The following is a 22,340-nucleotide window of genomic DNA, read 5'->3' on the forward strand; positions in this document are numbered from 1 at the left end:
GGTCACGCCCAGAGAATGAAATCAATTAATAAAGTATCAAAATTACAAAGACAATTGACTTAAACAAGTTTAGACTCCCTCTAAAGTATTGCCGCAATCCTTTGTAATCCACTTTATGAATCTGACTTCTTGAAACACCTTCAAGCCCGAACTCCCTTCGTCTTTGAAGTGTGAGTGCTTACTTCCTCCCGAAGTAAGGCTTCAACAAGTCTTCTCCCAAAGACCAAGTGCTTACTTCCTCCCAAAGTAAGGCTTTATCAAGTCTTCTCTCGAAGACCAATCTCTTGTTCAGTCAAGTAGTTCTTCACAACCTCTAGGATAGAGTAAGAACAGAAATAAACAACTAGAACCTAGATGAACAACTAGGCTCTCACAAAATAAAGAAAAACTCTCTTCTCTCAAATAATATAAGTGCAAAAAATGAATATTGCAAGAGTTGATTCGAATGGTTGCTCTCTAGGCTCTATTTATAGAACATAGAAACCTTAGAGACAACCACAAGTTCGAATCTTCAGCTGTACAAAAACTTTCCTTAGAAAACACGATCTGCTACATCAGATTCGGATGCTGACGCAGCAGATCAGACCAGAAACGGGAAACTTGCTATAATCGAGTCCGATCCTCTATCAAAGCTTGATTCCTGCCAAAAACAGATTAGATATTCTGATTGTATTAAGATACAATCGAAATCAATATGGAAAAGACAATAATCAAAGTTTCCCTAAAAAAGACAACTTTCCAAAAGAGAATTCCTTCTCTTTTAAGAAGTTTTCAACAAAGGAAAGTTCAGCTGAAAGTGCAACTTTCCAAACAAGGAAAATAGCAACTACAATCCGAATTTATAAGGCAAGAAATAGAATATGAATGCACAACAATCTTACCATAAAAAGAAAAAATATTTTGTCAACTAACTTGCCAAAAAAAGGACTTTACAGAAACTTCTATTGCAACTAGCGCTGCAACCACTCTAGAAACTCAAACCGTAAATTTGAAAAGAAAAAAAAAATTAAAAAATAGTATATGGAGTAATTCCGCTACTACTACTAATAATAATAATAATAATAATAATAATAATAATAATAATAATAATAATAATAATAATAATAATAATGAGAGAGTTGGGGGAGATAAACTAACTTATACGGTCGTTACATTTTATCCTCTTCACTCTCAGTTCCCCCGACTAAGATTCTCCCTTCCTTAGCTTCAAAATCTCCACTAATGGAGGTTCTCAACCACTGCTTAACCACCAAACCATATTTTCATAAACCCTTTTCTCGTAAGCCTCCATTTTTAGACTCCAACCTCAAAATCACCTTCTTTCTCCCTACTTCTCGTTTTCATTGTAACTCCAAGAAGAGACCTTTTTCCTTCACCGTTATCTCTTGCAGGCATAGAAGTTCTCAAGATAACAAGAAGAACCAGAACCCTATAACCAAGAAGATTATACTTTCCGAAGTAGCACCGCCACCGCTGGCAACCGAGAATGAGGAAGTTCCGGGAAATCCTGGCCCCGGTAATAAGAATGGGGTCTTGAGCTTTGCCAAGAGAATTCCCAGGAAGGTTTTGGCTGTTTTGTCTAATCTTCCTCTTGCTATTGGCGAGATGTTCACTGTCGCTATTCTCATGGCTATTGGTAATGCACTGCTGTCTCAAAATTCTAGTACATTGTTTTGTCGCTTTACATTTTTGTGTTCTTGTTTGGAACTTATGAGCTGATCAAATGATGTTAGTTTGGTTGATGTTTATTTGAAATTTTCATTTACAATTAAGAGAATTCTTTTAAACATGAAATTTGTGTATATACCATTGTCTGCAATACCTTTTTATTCTGTTTGTTTATACAATGGTTTTGCAGGAACTGTCATTGATCAAGGTGAGGCCCCAGATTTCTATTTCCAGAAATACCCAGAAGACAACCCTGTGCTGGGATTCTTCACATGGAGATGGGTTCTTACTCTTGGGTTTGATCACATGTTCTCCTCTCCTGTTTTTCTTGGTACACTAACTCTCCTTGGGGCATCACTAATGGCATGTACTTACACAACGCAGATTCCCCTTGTCAAAGTTGCTAGAAGGTTTGATATTCTTTACATAGTTTCTTCACAATTTAGTTGGGTAAGTTGAGAACTAAACCAGGAATTTAATGGTAAAATAGATGGAAATTTATGGATTCTGCTGAGGCTGTTCGTAAGCAGGAGTTTTCTGACACTCTTCCAAGAGCATCAGTTCAAGATTTAGGTGTCATTCTGATGGGAGCTGGATATGAGGTTGTACTTTGCATACTATTGCTTTTCTTTTTATTTCATTTCCTCCCAATTAAACCCTTTTGATTTCTGATTGGTTTCTTCCGTTAGTGGCTGAATTTTTCATTCCTTTGAAGTTTATGTTTAATTATTATCATAATACCTATCTTATGTATTATCAAATCTCGAACCCTTGTTCAAATATGAATAAACTTTACCAGCACAAGGAACTCCATTCCCATCTAGTTAGATTTCATTTAGTCAACTTGGATGGCCAAGAGTGTGTATTTGTATGGAGTTAGAAGATTATGCATTAAGTGTATTGAACTTAAATAGCTGACTGGTTTTCAATCTATATAATCAACATAGAACTCTCACTATCATGCGGGGATCTCTGATCACTGCTTATGATTTATACTCTCAGATGTTTTAATCCATTATTGACTTAAATGGGTTTTTGGATATAGGTATTCTTGAAGGGCCCATCCTTGTATGCCTTTAGGGGCCTGGCTGGCCGGTTTGCTCCTATTGGAGTTCATATAGCAATGCTACTAATAATGGCAGGTGGAACTCTAAGTGCAGCTGGGAGCTTCAAAGGAACAGTCACAGTGCCGCAGGGGCTGAATTTTGTGGTCGGAGATGTACTAGGCCCAACTGGGTTTCTCTCTACTCCAACTGAGGCTTTTAATACAGAAGTTCATGTCAATAGATTCTACATGGATTTCTATGACAGTGGGGAGGTATATGTTAATTTCACTCACTGTTAGATTTTCTTTTATGAAATGGAATGTAAACTGTTGATTTATAAATAGTCTACAGTCTTTTCCTTTAATGTGTCACGTTCCTTATTATAGTTTATCTTTAGCATATATCATTTAGAATCTCTGTGGACTGTGATACCATCTACCGTTCCATATGCTTGTTTGATTGTTTCTGTTATTTAGTGTATGTAATGTTGTTTCATTTTCCTCTGGTTTATGTAATAGGTATCACAGTTTCACACTGACCTTTCACTATATAGTCTTGATGGAAAGGAAGTCCTGAGGAAAACGATTAGTGTAAATGACCCTTTAAGGTACGAAGGGATCACTATATACCAGACCGATTGGAGTTTTTCAGCACTGCAAATAATTAAGGATGATGAAGGGCCCTTTAATTTGGCTATGGCACCTCTTCAGATAAATGGAGACAAAAAACTATATGGAACCTTCTTACCAGTAGGAGATGCTAATTCTCCTAATGTCAAGGGAATGTATGCCCTTCTCTCACTCCAACTTTGATTTCTTGTTGTTTTCTATTGCTGATATCTTTTATTAATGTCTCCTCTTAATTTTTTAAGAGGAGGATGTAATGATGTTATTCCTGCATTGAAATGTTTCTTTTAATCTCTATTAGAGTTAGTCCCACATTGTTAATGTGTAGAAATAAATTATCATATAAAAGATAAATGGGTTACTCTTCCCATTGTCAATTAATTTTGGAATGAAACTTCATGCATCTTATGCCAAATTCTAAACCTTTGTACGGCCTGGATTACTTTGTTTAACTTAGATAAAACTAATGTTCTTTTCTCATATTATTTGTATTTTAGATCAATGCTTGCTCGTGATCTACAATCCATTGTCTTGTATGATCAAGAAGGAAAATTTGTTGGAGTTCGAAGACCAAACTCGAAACTTCCAATCGATATTAATGGAACTAAGATTCTTATAGTTGATGCAATAGGGAGTAGTGGCCTCAACTTGAAGGTAAAATGATACAAATTTATTTTAGTATGCTATTTGCCACGATTTTAACTCTTATTTCACTATTGATTGAAACACGGTTCTTTGCTAGACTGATCCTGGGGTGCCAATTGTGTATGCCGGATTTGGTGCTTTGATGCTCACTACTTGCATTAGTTATTTGTCTCATGCACAGGTAAAATCTCAATTTTCATAGTTTAGGTGAGTTGAATATTGGATATACTTATCACTTAGTGGACTTCTTCTAGGGCTGTCACAAAGTATTCGATCCAATTCAATTCACAATATGCAGATATTATCCTCACTTATGTGGATTGAATTAGATTGAATTGAAAAATCTAAAATCTGCAATTGTGTGAATTAGATATTATTTGATCTCAAAAAGTAATTGATCAAACCCAATCTGCATTTTTTATATAGATATATATACATATATATATTTAAAAATTATATTGATGAACATTACAAATCTAACACATCTGAGTATACAAATTGTTGACTTAGAAATCTGGACAAAGACTTTCAACTTCCAAGCCACACCCACTCACTAGATTGGCGAGAATAAAATATTTGTTAAGTAAAATTAAAGAGAGACACAATAATTTATAGTTCACTCCTTATATAGCAACAGTAATGAAGCTACGTCTACTTTGAGTTTTTATTTCTTACAAGATGGTATTAAAAAAAATAGACTAAGTGTCAAAGCTCCAATTTTTAGAGAGAGATTCCAGATAGAGAAGTTCTGACTTTGTGGGTAGTTTTCTAGATCTAAAAAATAAACTAAGGGAGCTCTCCTTTTATAGGTGGAGGCCCTTGAAAATAGGAGAAAAATACAAGTTGGCTATTTTTGATCGTAAACGATGATCTAATGGTGAAAATTAACTTTTGAGGCTGATCGTCAATTTTCGGAGCCTAGGTCGCGACAATGGGACCCGCTCTGGGTAAGCTAGAGCTTATTTTCGTAACTCCCTTGGGGTAAAATTTGGGGTCGATAGTTTCAGAATTGTGTTTAAAGTGTGAAACCTGACCTGATAGAGCATTAAAATAGCTTTAAAACGCAAGTTGGATCACGTAAATCGTATGAATATTGAATGAGTTATGACCGTTTTACTGAAGGCTATTCATGACCCAACGCCCAAGTTGACATCTAGGGCTCAATTTGACATCCTAGCGCTCAGGTTGACATCCCAGTGCCCAGGTTGATATATGACGTCAACCTGGAGGCTGGGTAAGTGGAAAAACGTCCAGGGGATGTATTTTATGATGCCTAAGTTATATTTTGACATCACTTAGTCAGTTTCTGTGCTTTGGCGAAGCTGGTCACCAGTTTTCAGAGATGTTGTTCTGCGGAAATGAGAGACTCAAAACTCTTCATTTTCGAGTGAGTTTCCCATGTTGGAAATGAGAAATGCGAAGTTGTAAATTTGACTTCTCTGACTTCATGGATCTTAGTTATTTTAACAAATTAGACGAACGGTTGAAACGAAATCAGAATCAGATAAGTCTCTTGCGCCTGATACATTTTCTGATGAGTCTCTTGTCCCTTCACCTGCCTCGATCATAGCTCCCGCAATGCCTACACCTCCACCATCTCCTAAGCCTCCTATAGTGTACTTCAGGCGTCCATTTTCTCCACTTCATGTTTCATGTCCGGTACTTACATCTTCATCATTAGATCTTGAACTCAGCGATGATCTTCCTATTGCACTACATAAAGGTAAATGCCAATGTACATATCCTATTTCTTCTTTTGTTTCTTTTAATCATTTGTTCTCTTCTTTTGCTCTTTTATTGCTTCTCTTGATTCTATCACTATTCTTAAAATTGTTCGTGAAGCCACGTCTCATCCTGGTTGGCATGCTGCAATGATAGGAGAGATGAATGCTTTAGTAGCAAATGGTACTTGGGACTTAGTTAATTTACCTTTAAGAAAATAAGCTATGGGGTGCAAATGGTTGTTTATGGTTAAAGTCAATCCAGATGGAACAACTGCTTGCTGAAAGGTCTTTCCTGTTGCCAAGGGTTATGCTTAAACCTATGGAGTGGACTATTATGATACTTTTCAACCTGTTGCTAAACTCACATCTGTTTGATTATTCATTTCCATGGCATCTATTCATCATTGCCTTTGCATCAACTTAATATTATAAATGTTTTTCTTCATGGAGATCTTGAGGAAGAAGTGTATATAGAGCAACCTTTTAGGTTTGTTGCTCAAGGAGAAGTAGGGCAAGTTTGTCGTCTTCGCAAATCTTTGTATGGATTGAAACACAGTCCTTGCGCTTGGTTTGGTAAATTTAGTCAGGCTGTTGAGAAATTTAGTTTGTTGAAAAGTAAGTCAGATCATTCTGTGTTATATAAAAGATCAACTGCTGGTATCATTTTGTTAGTTGTGTATGTGGATGATATCGTTATTACTGAAAATGATACTGGAGGCATCTCTTAAGTCTTTCATTCATACTCAATTTCCCACAAAGGATTTAGGGGTGCTCAAGTATTTCTTAGGAGTTGAAGTTACTTAGAGTAAACAAGGTATTTTTTTTGTCTCAAAGAAAGTATGTACTTTATTTGTTAACTGAGATAAGAAAATTGGGAGCAAAACCTTGTAACACTCCAATGAATCCAGTTGTGCATCTTAGACGTGATGGGAAACCATTTGAAGATTTTGAGAAATATCACAGATTGGTTGGAAAGTTGAATTATCTAACTGTGGCTCGTCCAAATATTGCATTCTCCGTTAATGTTGTTAGTTAGTTTATGTCTTCTCCAACAATTTATCATTGGGCAACATTAGAGCAAATTTTGTGTTAGTTGAAAGGAGCACCAGGAACAGGTATTGTTTACAAGGATCATGGATACACTTAGATTGAGTATTTCTCTGATACAGATTGGGCAGGCTTTAAGGTAGATAGACGATCCACTTCAGGTTATTGTGTATTTATTTGGGGCAATCTGATCTCTTGGAAGAGTAAGAAGAAAAATGTTGTGTCTAGATCCAGTCTGTGTGTGTGTGAGAGAGAGATAGTATGGATTTATCAACTTTTGACTAAGTTTGGATTTAAAACTTCAGTTTTAACAAAATTGTGGTGTGATAATCAAGTTGTTCTTTTTATTGCCTCAAATCCTGTGTTTCACGAGCGAGCTAAGCACATTGAGATTGATTGCCATTTTGTTCGTGAGAAAATTCAACTAGGACTAATCTCCACAAGACATGTGAAGACTGGACAACAATTATGAGATGTTTTTACAAATGTTATGAATGAGGTGCGGGTTAATTATTTTCGTAACAAGCTAGACATGATTAACATTTATGTTTCAATTAGAGGGAGAGTATTAGAATATATTAGCTAGTTAGTTAGTTTCCTATTTAATCTCTTTAATTTAGGTAGTTTCCTATTTTCTTTCTAATTTTGTATATAAATACATACTATTCTATGGAATAAAATATATAATTTATTCACTATTTTTTACTTTAATATTAAATTATTTAATATATTATTAAAATAATAAAAGACAAAAAAAAACACACACAAAACATGCACAAATAAAATTTAACAAACATTACCTTGATAATCTGTGAAAAAAATTATATAATATTAAATTAGTAATTTTGCAATTAACTTATAATCTATACCCAAAAAAAACTACACTGAAACAAAATACACATATATATCGGAAAGTTAGTTGAAATTTTTCTTTGCAGAGTTTTATTACTCTTTTATCATTTAATTTATTTAAAATTTATTGATAAAAACATATATATATAAATATATAAATTAAGTATTAGTAAGATGCAATTTGCTTGTTTGCTATTAGAATTGCTATTATCTAATTATTAATTTAAATAATAATAATAAAATTAAATTTGATACAATTCAATTATATTTTTGAAATATATAAAATTTAATTTAATTTTAAATTTATTTATAAAAAAAATACATCTAACTAATTTTATTAAACTAAAAATAAGTAAATAAGTTTAAATATTTTAAATAATATAAGTAATAAATTTATTATAAATTATGATTAATTAATTGAATAATATAACTAATAAATTTATTATAAAGTATGATTAATTAATTGGTTTAACATCTAATTCAAATTTAAGTTAAGACCTTCAAATTTTGGCAGTAAAACTTTCAAAACTACTGAATTGTTAGCAAATTTAAGGTGTCATTTAGTTAACTGCCATTATAGATTGTTTATGTGTACACTCTTGTACACGTGGTACATTTATATTGGTACACCTAATATTATTATTTTAAAATTCATTTATATACAAAATCAAAGAGTAAATAGAAAACTACTTAAATTAGAGAGACTAAATAGGAAACTAACTAATAAGCTAATATATTCTAACAATTGAAAAGTAACACATCCATTTGCACTATTGTGTATTGGATTTGATTTAAACTATTGTGTAGATTGAATCAGATTTAAAATATAAAATTCACACTTAGTGCTGATTAGATCATTGGATTAGAAAAACAGCTCTAACTTGTTTTGTTCATTCATGTTGCCTAAATCTTTGTTTGTTATTTAAAATACTAATGCCTAAGAGTGGGATCATATACAAACTGCATTTTGATTTTCTGCAAAATTTAAATCCTTGATATGTTGCTGTGTTTAATGATTTCTCTTGGGATGAATTGAAAGATATGGGCATTGCAAGATGGAACATCTGTGGTTGTGGGAGCAAAGACCAACAGAGCAAAAGCTGAATTTCCAGACGACATGAATCGGTTGCTTGATCAGCTTCCAGAATTAGTTGAATCATCTCCGGCCAAGTAATTTGGTCTTGTCTCTTATACTACTGATAAAGAACAAAAACTACTTGGCGGAGGATGCTAGCTAGCTTTCATTTGGAATTTTGTTTGAGGTAAAAGGGATCCAAATATAGTCACAAATCAATTTGATTGCTTAGATAATCGACAAGTAAACAGTTACTGTTCTGAAATTTTGTATTATTGTAACCAGGAGTATTCTCCTAGTATTAGGACGATGATATTTATTACCAGCTACATATGCAACTCACCGTTGTAAGTTGTAATTACCATACAAAGTGAATACTTGAAAAGCATAATATACCAGTATATTTTTGGTAAATTAAACGTTTCTCTATATAGATTCAAAGAACTTGGATCACTCACAGCAGTAACAACGTCACTTCTATTATTTCTATACGATGATTAATATTCTTTAGGTAATTGGGGCTCATGCATAACAAGGAGCCAACATTTCATCCTAATAATAATAATACAATAATAACAATGCTCCATAATTAAGACAGCGCTGTCTGTTGATGTATAAACACTGAGTCTAACTTAAACTAAGCAACTTGCAAAGCTTCTTCGCTCTTAAGGTCAAACACCTTGATGAGAACATCTTCCACAACCTGATAAAGAAAATTCCTTGTGAGTAGAATGGAGATGATTTTTTATGATTTCATTGAAGCGGTTTGCTATTTTTGATTGGTATAAAGAACTCACCTTATCTGGAGTAGAAGCACCTGATGTTACACCAACCGTGATGGGACCCTCTGGTAACCAATTCTCTTTCTCAACCAACTCTCCATGCTACCAGAAAATTCACAATAAGGAATTTACAACAATCAGGACAACAGATTAGAAGGAACCATTGCTTAGGAGTTCTGCTAAACTAGTACATAAGCAGAAAACAAGAAATAATTAGATTGCAATGGTAGTCTTATCTGTCCAAACTTACATTTAGCTTGTAGGCTATCTTGTTTCCAGGACCTATTCTCTGTTCACTGTCAATCCAATACGAGGGAATACCTCGTTCCTCTGCAATCTCTTGTAGATGAGAAGTGTTACTAGAGTTCCATCCTCCAACAACTAACATAAGGTCAATACGTTCCTCCACCATCTTGTACATTGCATCTTGACGCTCCTAAAGAAAAACATAAAAAAATTAACTCAGACTACATGACACAAGAGGAATGCCGTCAATTAATCAGAAGAACAAACAAACAAAGAAAACAAAATGGTCATTTGACAGTAAAATGTTTTGCTCGAGGAAGATGAAATCTCAGAAGTAACAAACCGGACAAGAATACATGAACTGAAGAGAAAGGAACTTATTACTTGGGTTGCATCGCAAATTGTGTTAAAGCTTTGGAAGTGTTCATTAATGTTTTCAACTCCGTACTTTTGCATCATAGTCCTCTCAACCAGTTTCCCTGAAATTAAAGAATATAAGTTAAAAAAGACATTGCAAACAAGTAGCGGCAATTCTTCAAGATCTATAGCATAACCAGCTGCAAAAACTAACCAATCTCTTCGGTTTCCCCCTTGAGCATTGTAGTCTGATTCGCAATACCAGCCTTCACAAGATGTTTGTCAGGATCAAATCCCTTAGAAACTGCATTCTTAAATTTCTGCAGACAAAGCCCAAGAACGAATGTTATAAAACTATTGAAAAAATTGTGTCAAGAAAATTATCAACTAAGTAATCAAAGTGAATAGGCAAAACACACCTCCATAAACTCCTCTCTTGTTGAGCTGGATCCATCAAGTTGACCGCCAAGAATATAATCACAGACATACATTGCCTGAATTTAAGACCATAAAGGTTTCATTTAAAATCTAAAGCATAAAACTTGTTTGTCATAAGAGAGTTGTTTACCTCTTTCATGTTCTTTACAATAATGTAAGTTCCAGCAAAAGATGCAGTAGCTATAGTCTCCTCGTGAGCATATTTACCATGAATAATGGAAGTGTATTCACCTTTCTTATGTTTCTCGACTGTATTCCAAACCTTAAAAACAGAAGATTTGTAACCAAACCCATTAATAACATAAAATTTAAACAGAATCCCATAATTCAAAAATCCTTTTATTAAACAAAAAGGTTACCTTGGAAACCCATGGGCATGTGGTATCAACAATTTGAACATTCCTATCACTCAAAGCCAACATCTCATCCACTCCAGCACCGAAAGCAGGCAATATCACAACATCACCCTTGTTTACAATCTCAAATTGTTTCCTCCCTTCATCAATTGGAATATTTTCCACTTTCATTTCCTCTAGTCTCTATCCAAATAATAACAATAAATAAACATATAAATTGAGCCATTACGAAGACGAAGCACAAATTCTAATTAAAAAAAAAAAAAATCAAACCTTGTTGACTGTCGGATTATGAATAATTTCGTTTGTAATCCAAATCTTTTCTTCGGGGAACTGTTTCCTTGCTTCGTAAGCAATTTGGACAGCTCGCTCCACACCCCAGCAAAACCCATATGCTTCGGCCAATTTTACCGTCACGTTCCCCCACCTGTACTCATTCCCATTATCCTTCAAAGTCTTTATAATATCACCTGAATTTTGTTTCAAGTAAATTAATTATTCATTCAAGCAAACAAAAAAAAATCCTTTAATCATAAACAAATCGAGGAATCGAAGCACAACAACATACTGGTGTACTCGCTGTCCATGAGTTGAAGGGTCTCTTCCTTATGGCCAAAACCTTTCCGATTGTAGTTCTTGCTTCTGACCAAGTTCTTACGGAACACTTTCGCATCGAAATCAGAATCTGCTGCCGTTGAAGATGACTCGCCGGCGCATCGGATGACGAAAGGTTTCCGGCAGCGGAGGGTTCCGGTTACGGAGAGAGGCTCCGCCAAGGCGAGGTCGGTACGGATTGGAATCCGGCAGAGCTGGAAAGTGATCGACATGGGAGCAGGAAGGAGAGGGCACAGTAAGCAAGGATTGTGGAGAGAATTTAGTCAAGGGATCTTGTTAATGGTTGTGTGCATTTTATCCCCAACGAGTACGAGATTTTGTTGGTTTGTGTACTCGTTTTTTCAATGTAATAATAAATAGCCTAATACTAATACGTAGGTACTCTAGTCTAATTATTGGAAGATTTTACTTTGGTGTTAGTTTTGGGTTACATGAAAGGTGGGCAAGGGAATGGGGCTATCTCAAATTAAAGTGTACACAAATATATATTTTACCCCTCTAAATGTTTGTGGGATCCACTATATTACCACCTAAAAAAAATGAAACTTACAAAAATACTGTGTTTTTTTCTTAATCTTTATTCTTTACATTAATATTGAGACACGACATTTCTTTCTTTTATACTGTTCAAGCCCATTTTTTTTTTTTTTAGAAAATTGCATTCTATACCAACTTTATTTTATTTATTTTAATTTTTACCTTTATTTCCATATTCTTTGATATATACCTACTTTTATAGATGATGTTCCTATTATACCCCTTATATAAATGTAAATCATGTGCTACACTTAAGTAGATGGTAAGGATCTATTAGACAACTCACTCATAAAAGTGGGTAAATTTTAATAAAATAAAATATGAAGGTATTTTTGGTTAATAGATAGAAAAAAGAGGTATTCCTAAACTTATCCCTTTTTTTTTCTTTCATACTATCAAGGCCCATTATATTTACTTTTATACTGTGAACAGTAACAAGGCACAAAATGGCGCCTCCTTCCTAGTTGAGGACGGACAAATCTGTTAGGTTTTATGCCCTAAATAAAACTCCATTTCAATATAATCTATTTTATTCAACATCAATAAAGAAACAGAAGTATTTTTCATTCATTTGTGTATGTTTTGGTTCACTTTATCAATTGCTTGTCAATTTGATTTATAAATTCATCTTAAACCCTTTTCACATACTTGATCATGTTTATTGTGCTGTCATCACATTGGAAAGTAAACATGACTATATGAATAAAGTTTCCTAGATTTATCAGACACATGGTTTTACTGATATGATAATCTACAACAAGAGTTTACTTGTATTTGGAGAAATACTATGTTCTTTCCAGAACATTGGTTAAAGTAAAGCTCAGGTTGGATGCATGGAGTATGCATCGGAAGGGACCGATATTGAACTTTGACTTAGATTTAATTAAACTTACCGTAGAATCTATTCAAGTCAATATCGCCAAGTTGATCCTAGATCAAATGATCTTAATCCTGTTATGATTAGGCTCAATCTTGAAAGGCTATTCGTGTTCTTTGATTTGTTAGTTAAGCCTACTTTTAGGTCAGGGTGATACGTACATTTTGGGAACACGGTAGTGCAATTGAGTGGGAGCATAAACATAAACATGGAATCTATAGCTTCTATCTGGCGAATAGTAAGCAAAGGATGATCTCCTTCGAGCTTGACCAAACGAAAATAAATGGTGGAGATCTCATTTCACATAAGCTGAAATATCATTTATACGGGGTCAAGTGTTTTAAGGATAAAATACATAGTAGGGTGTTACGGTAATCTAATCCCTTTACTGTGTAGATCATTCATATAGAGGATCATTGATCACATTAGGATTATAACAATGGATAACTAATAATGTGTCTATATGATGGAACATATAGAGCATTCTATATACTGAGAGTGCAATTCTAAGTTCTATGCGTGGATTCAACGAAGAATTAATAAGTTAGTGAATTTTAGTGCTAAATTCTTGATCTACTTATTGGAAGCTCGGTTATATAGACCCATGGTCCCCCCACTAGTTGAGATAATATTGTTTGTAAGACTCATGTAATTGGTTTTGATTAATCAATTATAATTCACGAATTAGACTATGTCTATTTGTGAAATTTTCACTAAGTAAGGGCGAAATTGTAAAGAAAGAGTTAATAGGGGCATATTTGTTAATTATGATACTTTGTATGGTTCAATTAATAAATATGATAAATGACAATATTATTTAATAATTATTTATAGTTATTAAATAGTTAGAATTGGCATTTAAATGGTTGAATTAGGAAATTGGCATTTTTGAGAAAATCAGATACAAAAGGTGTTAAAATTGCAAAAAGCAAGGCCCAGTCCACTAAGCCATGGCTGGCCACCTTTGTAGGCTTTTTAAGTTGATATTTTCATTATTTTAATGCCATATAATTCAAATCTAACCCTAGTGGAATGCTATAAATAGATAGTGAAGGCTTCAGGAAAATTACACTTCTGAATCAGAAAACCTGAGCCTCTCTCTCTACCTTGGCCGCCACCCTCTCTCTCTCTTCTTCCTTGATAATTTCGAATTACCTTAGTGATTAGAGTAGTGCCCACACACATCAAGCAATACCTCAATCATAGTGAGGAAGATCGTGAAGAAAGATCATCAACAAAGGAGATTCAGCATCAAGGATTCAGAGAAAGAGATCCAGGTTCAGATCTTGATAATACTCTGCTACAGAAAGGATTCAAGGGTTAGAGATCTGAACGGAAGGAGTCATTTAATTCCGCTGCACCCAATGTAAGGTTTCTTAAACTTTATATGTGTTTAATTTATCGTTTTTAGAAAGTTCTTATTTAGGATGTTAATAAACATACTTGTGAGTAGATCTAAGATCCTGGTAAAATAATTTCCAAAAACTCACTTAAGTAGATGGTAAGGATCTATTAGACAACTCACTCATAAAAGTGGGTAAATTTTAATAAAATAAAATATGAAGGTATTTTTGGTTAATAGATAGAAAAAAGAGGTATTCCTAAACTTATCCCTTTTTTTTTTCTTTCATACTATCAAGGCCCATTATATTTACTTTTATACTGTGAACAGTAACAAGGCACAAAATGGCGCCTCCTTCCTAGTTGAGGACGGACAAATCAACATCAAAATCATAGAAACACCAGGAAAAAACCATAAAATCCGGCGAAGAAAAAAAAACTACTAAATCAAAGACAAATTAAAAACGAACAACAACATTTATAGTAGATCTTTTTCCAACAACAGAAGTAAACACACCTAAACCCACAGTATTTTAATTTTTAAAAAACTAGAAAAAAAATACACCCAAATTTAGATCTAAAAATTTAAAAAACTTAAAACAGTTAATCTGAAATTGTTTAATTATACATGGTATTTTATAAGAAAAATATTCATATAGATCATCCCTGAGAAACGATTAAAAATGTACAATACAAAAATTAAGGTTGTTCTAAAGTTGTTTATGCGTTATTAACACAAATCCATTGCTAATTATAGGGATCACCACAATAATAAATAAGAACACCAGAAAATGACATGTGTGCATTATTTTGTAGTGTTATTTTACTGTTGTTTTAATATAAAAAAAAAGGTCACGTAAATGAAATATTGTGAACAATGACAAGTCATGGAATCTATACCAGTTCTGATAACGAGCAATGGACAAGGGGAAGAAGAAAATAATTATGTCAAGTATGAGGCTAGTGGAGAATTTATACCAAAAGATTGCAAGTATGAAGAGCTATTACGAATACTACTTACTTCATTGGGGTGCGAAAGCACTAGAACAACACTACAAATACAGTACCAAGCGAAAGAAGGAATACCACCGATAAAAATATTCAACGATGCCAACCTCTACTTTTACTTGCAATTGAAGATCAAAGAAACATATTTCCCCACATATCCATTATGTGTCAACCAACAGAACAACAACACAACACCTGCTGCAATCCCAAATATCACAACCACAACAACGCACTATCAAGAGAATGTGACAATGCTCGAAAACAACACAACAACAATAGAATCATACACAGTGGAACACCAATCAGAAGAAGGAGGTAGGGGTGTTCATAAAAACCGATAAACCGAAATCGACCATCAAACTGACCAGACCGTAACTGAATTTTCGGTTCCACGTCATCACCGAATTTGGCAGTCGGTTTCGGTTTCAGTTTTTTTGACATAGCGGTCGATTTCAATTTTTGAAATAAAAAAATGGTTAAACCAAAAAAACTGCCAAAAACCGTAATAAACTGCCAAAAACTGTCAAAAATTGCCAAAAACCGTCCAAAACTGCCAAACTAAAAAACCGCCAAAAACCGTATGGTCGGTTTTATACGGTTATAATTTTTAAACGGTCGGTTATGGTTTTCGTAAAATAAAAATTGTAAAAACCGACCTTAACCGACCGATTTTCACCCCTAGAAGGAGGAGAGTCAGAAACAAGAGAATTTGAAAAACAACAAATTCGACATAGTTGACTATGTGAATCTGGTTGCTGAAGAAATGGTAGAAAAACTTGAAAACAAAAGTAAAAAACTAGATCCAGAAATCGGCATCAACAACGCGAAGCTAATAACAAACAAACATCACCCAAAAGTAGAAAAAGGTCAGGCATACGAGGACAAGGAAACTCTGAAGAATGTCCTCAGCTACTACGCAATTAAAAACAACTTCTTGTACAAAGTGTGGAAGTCGTTCTCTTAAGAGTATAGTCTGAAATGTGTTTACGAAAGTTGTAATTGGTCTCTACGAGCATCCAAAAATGGCCCAGGAGGTTCTCAAAAATTCACACCTGCCCCCATAAATATTAGATATGAAGACCAAAGGCAAGCAACATCAAAACTGAGGAGAATGCATAAAACTGAAGTTAATGAACATAAAGACAAAAGCAACACCGCTGGATATAAAATGAGAATTGAAATACAGGTATGGCATCAAGATGAACTACATGAAAGCTTGGAGAAGTAAGGAACATGCACTAAATGACTTAAGAGGAAATGCTAGTGACTCATACAGTCTAATACCGAGTTTCTTACACATGGTGGAAAAATAAACCCAAGATCAGTTGTCGATCTGAAAACAGTTGTCGATCATTAGCTTGTTGAGTACTTGCTCCTCTTCGGGTTGATCGAATATGGGTTCTGGATTCCCTTGAAGTCACACTTGCTTCTTCACGCTCTGTTCTTTCCTCTCGAGACCGGTTTGTCGTATTTCCCCTATCAGGGTATGTACGAATCCTCGCTCTATGGGTTTGGGAAAGACGTTGGTGATTTCTAGCAGGTGATCTCTGTTCTCCCAGTTGAGTCCCAAGATCCTCATTTTCATGAGGGATTTATCGTTCATCAGTTTCCGATTGTCTCCAATTTGGCTGTTCAACCTAATTTTTAGGGGGTGTCTCATTTTCCCCGGGTTGTTCTTCCCGGGCCTTTTCCTGTCTCCTGGTTCGTGAGCCACGAGGTCTGCCTCGTGGTCTTCTCACTCCAGGTTCAGGTTGATTTTGGGTATTTGTTGTTGGGTTTTATGCCCTAAATAAAACTCATTTCAATATAATCAGATTTACTTATTAATATAGATCAGAAATAACATTTAATGTTGCATGGTTCACATGATTTATTTCATGATTATTTACATAATGTATGAATTATATTTAAGTCCAGAACATATGAATTTGTTAATGATTATAGTGTTGTCAACACAGTGGAATATAATCTTAATTATATGTTCGAAAGTTTATTCCCCGATTTGTCAGTTCACTAGATTTAGACTGACATGATAATCAGCGATAGGTATTCTTACACCTTGGATAAGTGTTATGTCCTTTCCAAAACATTGGCAAAGTTTACCAGCATCGAATGTATGGAGTATACATCGGAAGGGACCGATATTGAACTTTGATTAGATATATTAAAATTTATCGTAATATCTATTCAATTCAATATCACATGTTGATCGTAGATCAAATGATCTTAATCCTGATATGTTTAGGTTCGATCTCAAGAGTATTATACATGTTCTTTGATTTGTTAGTTAAGCCTACTTTCGGGTCAGGATGATACGTACATTTTGGGAACATGATGGTATAATTGAGTGGGAGCGCTAACATAAATATGGAATCTATAACATCTATAGGAATTTATAAGTGAAACGATGATATCCTTCGAGCTTGGCTAAACAGAGATAAATGGTGGAGATCTCATTTCACTTCGCTGAAATATCATTTATACGGAGCTAAGTGTTTTAAGGATAAAATACATTGAAGGTGTAACGGTAACTTAGTGCCTTTTCAATGTAGATCATCCATTAGAGGGTCATTGATCAAATTAGGATTATAACAATGGATAACTAATGACGTATCTATATCGTGGAACATATAGAGCGTGCTATATACTAAGAGTGCAATTCTAAGTTCTATGCGTGGATTCAACGAAGAATTAATAAGTCAGTGAATTTAAGATATAAATTCTTGATCTGCTTATTGGAAGCTCGGATATATAGACCCATGGTCCCCATACTAGTTGAGACCATACTGCTTGTAAGACTCAATTAATTGGTTTTGATTAATTAATTATAATTCTAAAGTTAGACTATGTTTAGTTTATGAATTTTCACTAAGCAAGGGCGAAATTGTAAAGAAAATAGATTCTAGGTTTATTTATTATTAAGAGACTTTATATGTCTAATTAATAAATATATTAAATGAAAATATTATTTAATAATTAATTTTTAGTTATTAAATAATTAGAATTGGCATTTAAATGGTTAAATTGGAAAATTGGCGTTTTTGAGAAAATGGGATGAAAAAATGACAAAATGGCAAAATTGCAAAGTGAGCCCAATCCACAATCCATGGCCGGCCACACTTAGTGTATTTTACCATTTATTTTTTTATTATTTTAATGCCAAATAATTCTAACCTAAACCTAGGTGGTTACCTATAAATAGATAGTGGTAGCTCTCATTCACACTTAACTTTTGTGAATTCTATCAGATGAAATTTGAGCCTCCTATCCTTTTCTCTAGCTGAAACCACTTCCCTCTTCTTTTCTTCTTAATTTTCGAAATCCTTGAGTGAATGAGTGAGTGCTCACACACATCAAGTGGTATCTCAATCATAGTGTGTAAGACTGTGAAAAATCAACCAACAAGATGGAGATTCAGCATCAAAGGAAGGAGAGAAAGAGACCTAGGTTCAGATCTTGGTGATGCTCTGCTACAGAAAGGAATCGAGGGCTAAAGATCTGAACGGAAGGAGTCATTATATTCCACTGCACCCAATGTAAGGTTTCTTAAACTCTTATGTGTTTATTTCATTGTTTTAGAATTCATATTAGGGTGTTAATGAAATATACTTGTTAGTAAATCTAGATCCTGGTAAAATATATCCAACATTTGTCCCCTGTGCCGCCTTGGCTGAGGACACCTCACGTTCTAACTTAGCATTCCTACGCTGCGCCTCTTCCAGACGGTGTCTCAGGCGACGACTTTTCGTTTCATAAGTTCTTTCTCTCACAGATTGGACACCACCACGATTGAGCTCTTCATCCCTCGTTCCGGGTTTCTGACCATTCCCACATTGAGTTTGCCTTGACCATGTTGTCTGCATACTAGGACCAACGTCGGGTTGAGTTCTCTCGGAACGTGTGGTCCGCGCACTGGGGCCACCCTCAGGTTGAGCCCTCCTAGAACGGGTGGTCCTTCTGGACTGTTGATTGGTAGATCTTCTGGAGCTCATGGGATCTTTTCTAGAACGATGGTTGGCTTCCTCATGTGGGGTGTTTAACATTTTCTGGATTTTCAGCCATGAAGAAGGTTGTTTTTCTTCAAGAGAAGGGAGGGTTTTTTCTGAGCTTTTTCACAGAGGCTCTCAATGAAATCACCAAATTGTTAACGCATATTTTCGTTCACCAAATTTGAGCCTCACAATATTGATTTCACACAGAAAAAATTAAATCTATCAAAATAAAGAATATGAACACAGGGTTGTTACGTGGTTTTGCAGTTAAAATTCTACATAGTCCACGAGTCAATCTTATACAGATTTCTGAGTATTTCTCAAGGCATCTTTCATATGAGTTTTTTCATCCCTTTTTTGAACTTGTCTGCCACTATTTATAATTATATAGTGGGCAGTTAATTACAAAGTTGACCGAAATAATTTTACAGCAATCATCCCTAAACTCGTGGGATTTGATTACATATTATGTAGTGTAAATGCGGTTTATGATTTGAAAACTGTATAGCTGTGATTTTTACGCTTCTACTGGGTCAACACTATCGTGTATTAAACATGTCTTTAACTGTTGAATCTGGAGATGTCTCGATATAAACTTAATTATAGTGATCTCAATAGCGAGTTGGGGCCATTCTTCCTTCCGAGGTCGACAATGTATGTCTTGTGTCGATCGCGACTATTTATAAAGAAGTCTTCTGACTCGCTTACTTGTTCTTCGAGCCGATCTGACTTTTACACTTAGTTTGTTCATTGCAAGCTAAGGACTTTTATAGTTGGTAAGTGTCACTTTCTCCAGTGTCTCGCTATTTATATTTAGCAACATATGGTTTCTCACTAATACACTATGTCAGTTTGTACATTGATTCCTCCCTTAAGATCTTACAGTCAGCGGGTTAAAAATATACTCTGATAATTACGTAATTAATGAGTTATTCCATAAAAAGATATTGCACCGATTCTCATTCCCTTAATCTTGACACGTGTCCTCCAGCCGAATTTCGAATATAACAGATGTAATCATTGAAACTTCTTCTATATATATATTTAGTGGCAGACCCAAGATTTAAATTGAGGAGGGACGTACTTTATTTTTTTTGTAAGTTAGGGGGGCTAACTTTTTTTTTTCTTTTTTTTTTTTGATAATGAAATAGCTACTTCATTGAATTATAAGTATTCAGAGTACAAAAGAGATTCAAGATCAGACCATACATTATACTCAAAAATACTACGACCAGAGAGAAAACGAGAGTGCCGTGCAACAACATGGGCAACTCGATTTGCTGATCGTCTAATAAAACATAAACTCACGGAAGGCAAAGAGGAAAGTAAAATTTGGCAATCATGTAAGATTAACCCGAAAAGAGAGCTTATCACTTGATTTCCACGGATGCCTTGGACAGAGATCATACTATCAGATTCGATCTCAACATTTTGCCAATTCTTGCTTTTAATCCAGCTGAGAGCCTCTTTGATGCTTAATGCCTCAACCGTCGAAGCTTCAAGATTGCCTTCAAAATACCCAGTTTTAGCTTCTATGAGGTGTCCAGTGCTATCACGGGCAACAATACCATAACCATAAGAGTGTTCTTGCGGGAAAAGAGCAGCATCGACATTAATCTTGATGTGATTATTATCTGGTTTAGTCCATAGCTCAGCACCGTCTCCTTTGTTATCAAAGAACATAGAAGACAAGCAGATGTTATCTTGAGCTTTTTTCCAATGATCAAGAGTTGTTTTTGCCGATGCAAGAACTGCGCTTACCGTAGAACTTTTATCCTTCCAAACTGTATTGTTACGGGCATTCCATAATGCCCAACACACCATAGCAACATAACTCACTTGGTCGTCTTCTAGAGTACGGAACAGTTTGTCAAGCCAACTACCAAAGGAAGACAACACATCCGGAACATAACGTGGACCAAGCTTTATCCAACAAGAGTGAGCAAACGGGCAAGAGATGAGAGCATGAACAATCGTTTCAGCGTATGACTTACACACAGGGCACCGTGAGTCAATGTTCACATGTTTGATAACTAGATTTAGGCACGTTGGAAGACAATCATTAGAAGCACGCCAAAGGAAATTTTTAACCTTTGGCGGGATCTTTAATTGCCACAGCTTACGCCAAAACCCAGAATTATTAGGCCCCGAATGTAGGTGCTTATCATCTTGAAGGAGATTGTAGGCACTTTTGACCGTAAAGCATCCTTTGCTATCATTCGACCATGACCAAAAGTCATCAGATGCATGAGGACTCAAAGGCAGTCCCAATATAATGTTGGCCTCCTGGGTGGGAAAGAGGTCTCGAATGATATCAACATCCCAAGTACGGGAATCCATAGAAAATAGAGAGCTCACAGTGTTTGAGATTAGACCCGGGTGGGTTGAGGAAACATACCTATTTTCTGTGCTTGGTAACCAGGGATGAGTGAGTATATTAGTAGAAGCCCCATTCCCAATAGTACGAATGGCTCCCTTCTTCACCAAGTGTTGAGCACCCCAGATGCTACGCCAAACAAAGCTGGGGTTATTGCCAAGTTCCGCTGAAAGGAAGTCAGAATGTGGGAAATACTTGGCTTTGAAGATTCGGCTAACCAAAGTATCAGGGTTACAAAGCATCCGCCAGCCTTGTTTTGCTAACATGGCAAGATTGAAATCGTGAAGGTGACGGAATCCCATACCACCATCATCTTTGGAAGCCCCCAACCGATTCCAAGACATCCATATGATTCCATTGCCTTTACTAGAAGAAGTCTTCCACCAAAAGCTAGCCATTTGTTTCTCAATCTCCTCACAAATGCCAATAGGAATGAGACATACGCTCATAGCATAAGTAGGAAGCGACTGGATAATCGTTTTAAGAAGAATTTCTTTTCCAGCTCTAGAAAGAAATTTACCTTCCCAAGTGTTCATACGAGCCATGACCTTGTTCTTTAAGAAGCCAAAAATAGCAGATTTGTTCCTTCCAATAATGTTAGGCAAGCCTAAGTAAAGACTACCTTCATCAGCTTCAGACATTTGAAGAGTGGAGCAAATAAGTGTTCGGCTTTGGTTATCAATGTTGGGGCTGAAGAAGACAGAAGACTTTGCGACATTGACTTGTTGCCC

The 22,340-nt window shown here is 35.1% G+C and overlaps 2 protein-coding genes across 3 annotated transcripts; one reads left to right on the forward strand and one right to left on the reverse strand.

Moving 5' to 3' along the window:
* Window positions 1-1,116: 1,116 nt before the first annotated feature.
* Window positions 1,117-9,097, forward strand: LOC115703161 (cytochrome c biogenesis protein CCS1, chloroplastic). Its single transcript, XM_030630668.2, has 8 exons — window positions 1,117-1,636; window positions 1,859-2,078; window positions 2,159-2,270; window positions 2,714-2,986; window positions 3,233-3,498; window positions 3,838-3,994; window positions 4,083-4,166; window positions 8,648-9,097. The coding sequence occupies exons 1-8, from the start codon at window positions 1,222-1,224 to the stop codon at window positions 8,780-8,782; spliced, it is 1,662 nt and encodes a 553-aa protein (XP_030486528.1). The 5' UTR covers window positions 1,117-1,221; the 3' UTR covers window positions 8,783-9,097.
* A 45-nt stretch (window positions 9,098-9,142) lies between these two features.
* Window positions 9,143-12,063, reverse strand: LOC115703163 (4-hydroxy-3-methylbut-2-enyl diphosphate reductase, chloroplastic). 2 transcript variants are annotated; one of them, XM_030630669.2, is made up of 10 exons: window positions 11,431-12,063; window positions 11,136-11,332; window positions 10,866-11,045; window positions 10,637-10,768; window positions 10,488-10,562; window positions 10,283-10,388; window positions 10,096-10,190; window positions 9,716-9,901; window positions 9,481-9,567; window positions 9,143-9,386 (listed from the first exon to the last, which is right to left on the reverse strand). In XM_030630669.2, exons 1-10 carry the CDS (start codon window positions 11,687-11,689, stop codon window positions 9,321-9,323), a joined length of 1,383 nt encoding a protein of 460 aa, XP_030486529.1. In that variant the 5' UTR covers window positions 11,690-12,063; the 3' UTR covers window positions 9,143-9,320. The 2 variants fall into 2 exon arrangements, with proteins under 2 accessions (XP_030486529.1, XP_060962701.1); XM_061106718.1 differs by having other exon boundaries at window positions 9,143-9,567; window positions 11,431-11,872.
* Window positions 12,064-22,340: the final 10,277 nt, after the last annotated feature.

The sequence above is a fragment of the Cannabis sativa genome, chromosome X, assembly GCF_029168945.1.
Source record: "Cannabis sativa cultivar Pink pepper isolate KNU-18-1 chromosome X, ASM2916894v1, whole genome shotgun sequence".
Lineage (NCBI taxonomy): Eukaryota > Viridiplantae > Streptophyta > Magnoliopsida > Rosales > Cannabaceae > Cannabis > Cannabis sativa.